Source organism: Rhagoletis pomonella, unplaced genomic scaffold (genome assembly GCF_013731165.1).
Source record: "Rhagoletis pomonella isolate Grant_MI unplaced genomic scaffold, Rhpom_1.0 Rhpom_scaffold_00011, whole genome shotgun sequence".
NCBI lineage: Eukaryota > Metazoa > Arthropoda > Insecta > Diptera > Tephritidae > Rhagoletis > Rhagoletis pomonella.
The window spans coordinates 29,168,998-29,173,645 of NW_023458565.1; the positions used below are offsets into that span (position 1 = coordinate 29,168,998).

Sequence of the window (4,648 nt, forward strand, 5' to 3'; positions counted from 1 at the left end):
AATATTGTAAATACTTATATACATACATATGTACATATAAAATGCGAAATTATACAGTTCAGCTAAAAGTCAATCTAAATTGGCCTATTCGGGCGTTTAATTATAGGTCATCATGCGCAAACTTTTATCAATTATCTGACTCTTTGAAGACTGAATTGCTCATAACGGCTCAATCAACGCATTAGTTGCGCTGAGTGCCACTAAATGCGATTTGCGTGACAAATAGATATATTTGTAGGTATGTAATTGTAAGCATTGGACGGAAGCTATCTTATTGATTGATTTTAAGAAAGGATGTTGATTGATTATAAGTGAAGATTATTGATCATTTTATTTTGGTTCGAAAACTTAATAAATATCTATATACTTAAATGTATCACACCCGCTTTGGTTACGGCCGCTGTGGCTGAGTGGTTAGAGGTGCGTACTGTCACTTCGCAGGGTCTGGGTTCGATCTCTGCTCAGGGCAACATCTAAATTAGAAAATCTTGTTTCTAACAGCCGGTTTTATTTTCTGTCAATTTTCACTTAAATTACTTTCGTGAAATTGGCTGTAAAAGCGGTCGCCCTCGGCATGCAATGGCGAAAATTCTAGTGTATTTCTGCCTTGAAAAAGCTTCTCATAAAAACCATTTCGTTTATAACATAAGGACACACACCACAAATTGATAAATCTTTAGCAATATTTCCTAATCTAGAAAAAGTAGTAGAAAAAAAAAATTTGGTAGTTTTTTAGTAAAATTTCCGGATTCAAAAATAGTAAAGAAATAAAATGCGTGGATTGTGTTGGTAAAATTTCGAAATTTTGAAAACGTAGGAAATTGATAGATTTTTTTTATGAAATTTCGAAATTGTTACAAAGAAGTACGAGATATATGTATGTAAATTTGATAGTTTTGTTTTAGTAAAATTTCGAAGTTTTGGAAATGAAAGGGATCAAATAAATTGGGTACTCAAAATAAATATGGTAGACTTTTTTATAAAATTTCGAAATGGTGAAAAAGTAGTACCAGTTTTGTTTTAGAAAAAGAAATTGATAAAAAATTGGATATAACACAAATTTTTTTAATATTTTTTAACAAAATTTCGAAATAGCATAAAATATATATTTGCAAATTGGGTAGTTTCATTTTAGTCAAATTTCGAAAATTTCAAAAAGAAATAGATGAAATAAATTGGGTATAAAAATTAAATTTGGTAGACTTTTTTTTAATAAAATTTCAGAATGTGAACGCGAAAAAGAAATTTCCTTTTTTTAAATAGTTGTTTATGGAATCATTTGGGTAGTTTTTTAGAAAAATTTTGAAAAAGTAGTACAAATAAGAATTAAATTAGAATTTCATATGTGCGAAAATTTTCACAGTTTTTTCTAAAAACAAAAAAAAGAACAAAAATGGCCTCTTCTCTTCTCTTCTTACTGCTTGTGCTAAGCGATCAATAAAAAGTTAAAATTGTTTGGTAGTTAAGGAAACGCCATTAGAAAATTGTCAACTAATTTAAAGCAATTCAACGAATAAGTGGTCATATTTCAATGTTTCGGCCGTTACTAACCTCAACGTAATTGTTGTGCAGTCTAGGATTTTTGGAAATTATACAGGAATTGTGAAACAAGTAACCCATTTTTTTAATATGTAAGAAAAAGAAATTTCAAATGGATTTTGACAATTGAGAATTTTAGTGAGAAGAAAATAAAAATATTTGAAATTTTAGAGACTTAAACTTTTGAAAAAAAAAATCTAATCAGCTGCTCTACTGATGCTACCTATTCAATGTGCCTTGGTTTCCACAAAATAAAATCCCTTAGAGCTATAATTTCTAAACAACTTCCATTTCGGGTTCGCTGCCTAAGTCTTTTGTTTCACGTGCATGTAACTCATCAAAAAGCTACAAATAACCGCAAATCGAAAAGCAGAATACGCTTCCGCACTTCAAGGTCAATCAAAGTGCCAACATCAAGCAGTCAAAAGTCAAAAGTGAGATGCGTTTATGCAACAACAACCCACACACACACACATACACATACTCACACTTTTTTTTATCGCAGCAAAGAATGAGCCGCAAACAAAGTTTAGGAAAAACAAACACAAATAAAAAATAATAATTTATCAGATAGCCAAAAAATCAAAGTGAAACGCATTGTATACTTGTTTGTATATGTAAGTAAAATATATAAAAAAATACATAGAAATTTGTAGGCCTGCAAAGGTTTCTATTTCCTCAAAAATATTTGTTCAATTGCGTTTTTCGCTATTTTATTTTATATTTTACTGCGTTTGCATGCAATGCAATGCAAATGTTCGTGTTTAGTGTGTATTTAAATGCATTTATTGTTGGCATGTCAGACCAGAGGTCGCGAGAAAATTACCTGCACGCCTGCCTGGCCGACGCATGCACAGCAGCAGCAAAAAAACGCAAACCGCAAAACATGAAAAATAACGGCAGCATGAGTCAAGCAATCAGCCAAGTGCCAGCTGAAGATTGAGTTTAGGAAATGACCAGCAAAATTTAATTTCCTTAATTTTTATTTACCATAAATTGACTTTGCGTTGTTTTCTTTTGAATCGGTGGCACTTTTTGGTGCTGTTTTTTTTTGCATCGCAATAAAATTACGTAAATGGTCAGTGATTTTCATGTTCAAATTTAGTTTTGTCATTAACACGTGCATGCATATGTGTTTATTCATGAATTTGTAAATAAATAGTAAATACAATTCATCTTGGAAATTTTTATGTGGCGCTTAAAGAAAACCACTTACTGCAAATGGGAGTGCATCTTTTTTTATATGCTTCCAAAAGTAAGTGTTTTTTTCCTAATTTACTACTTCAAATCCATTGTAGAAAAAGTGAGGATGTAAGTTCGCTTCGCGCTTCAAAAGGTTTAAGTAATGTTATTCATTACTTATTAAATATTATTGATTTCTGTATATCCACTGGCATTGGTTAAAAGCTGTGCTTTATGTTGACATTTAGGATTACGAAGAGTAGTCAAATAGTAATGCACAGTAAGAGAGGAAGATCGAAGAGTGACGCTTTTGTAGTAGCAGTAAAAAATGCTGCGTACCCACAGTAAAGTTCTGCAAATGGATTATATTTTTATTGAAATTTTAACAGAAGTGAATAAAAATTTAGGGATCAAGCGAAATGCTGAGCTGATTCCATCTCATCTTCTGCCAAAGAGTTGTCACAGTAAGTGGTTGAGGTAATGTTGGGCCTTACGGCATGGATTTCAAACGGAAAACGGCCTATTAAGGTCTCCGCCATTATCGACCGAAGCGATTGTTAAGCTTAACGACCCCTTCAATTCTGATCGCTTCGATCCAGCACTCGCTGAGATGGGAAAATGTGTCCATTTAGAGTATACGCAATGTCTTTACCCTGCAACAAAAACAGTTTCCTGCAATATCGGAATGGACTACAAGCCATATGAGCCTTATAGCGCAGCATTCTATATGGCCGCGAAGAATCGTAAATACTCTTCGGTAAAATGCGGGCATACTCTTATTTCTGAACTTTCCATCATCAGACAAAATGTGTCCAATTAGAGTCTACACAATTTCTCATGCGGCCCAGAGGAAAGCCTTAATTGACCGCTGGCTATTGGAGTATATATTTTTATATGCTGTACGGCGTTTATACTTTTAAGCCCCAAATGTTCTGCTTGTGAGGTTAATTTAGAAAACCATTCGAATGATATATCCACCTACCATTCCATCCAGCGCTGATCCAATCCTCCTTTGAAAGAATATGAGTAGTGAAGGCTCAAGTTGGACCCAGCATACTAAGCAACTCTCACTTTCTTTTAGAATTGTGGGGTACCCATAATTAGAAGTGAATTTATAGTCAACGCTTCTAATCTTTATAGGCCCAGAGAATACTTTGTTTAAAGAAACGTATTGCAATCTCAATAGCTCCTTAAATACGGCTAACTTAACTAAATAGTGTGCTTGCAATAATTCATTAGGCATACTTAGAGCTTTCTAGTGCTAGTTCATCCAACCGAAAGCTGCTCCTCTCCAAAATTTCGAACAGTAGGTAATGAGAACGACCCAAAATATTGCATCTCCTTTGTGGGACACTTCTTTTTATTCTTTTCTGGATAGATATACCTCCCATCGCGCGGTTTTGTCACATTGCAGGCGAAGAAACAATCGAATAATGCCGACCTCGACGCTTTACGTTTGATACAGAAAGAAGGCTACCAAAAGCTGTCTCGACATTAAGCAAGCAATAGCGACGGCAATCTCTGCCCGTCATAAAGAATGCGCTTTCTGAAGCGCAACTCCAAAAAGTCTTTTAAATTAACAAGCAATTTTTTTTTAGGATAAAAACCCAACTTCATTGCTCATATAAAAGTTAAGGAGTGCCGTTAATTTCTTCATGATTCAATAATCGGAAAAAACAACAAACTAGCATAGCACCACAATGTCCATATATCCGATAAAAAAATAATTATCGAAAACGGTTCACGTCCTCCAAAGTTATCCGTTAACATACAAAAAAAAAATTATTCCGATAAACTGATAACCTTCATCCTTTTTAATGTCGGTAAAAAATAAGAAACAGAGTGGTCTGAAATGTGTGGGATGTTTGAAAAGCTCCCTTTTTCGGGTATAACTCTAAAAGATGTCAGGGTAGTATGCCCTTTTTTT

The 4,648-nt window shown here is 33.6% G+C and overlaps 1 protein-coding gene across 1 annotated transcript in view; it reads right to left on the bottom strand.

Annotated features, from left to right (window-relative positions):
- The window catches only part of LOC118746961 (ryncolin-1-like), a 7,956-nt gene extending 3,992 nt beyond the window's left edge, over positions 1 to 3,964 (bottom strand). The window contains exon 1 of the mRNA XM_036480956.1: positions 3,927 to 3,964. Coding sequence (XP_036336849.1) covers positions 3,927 to 3,964 — 38 coding nt within the window. The remainder of the gene's footprint in view (positions 1 to 3,926) is intronic.
- Positions 3,965 to 4,648: the final 684 nt, after the last annotated feature.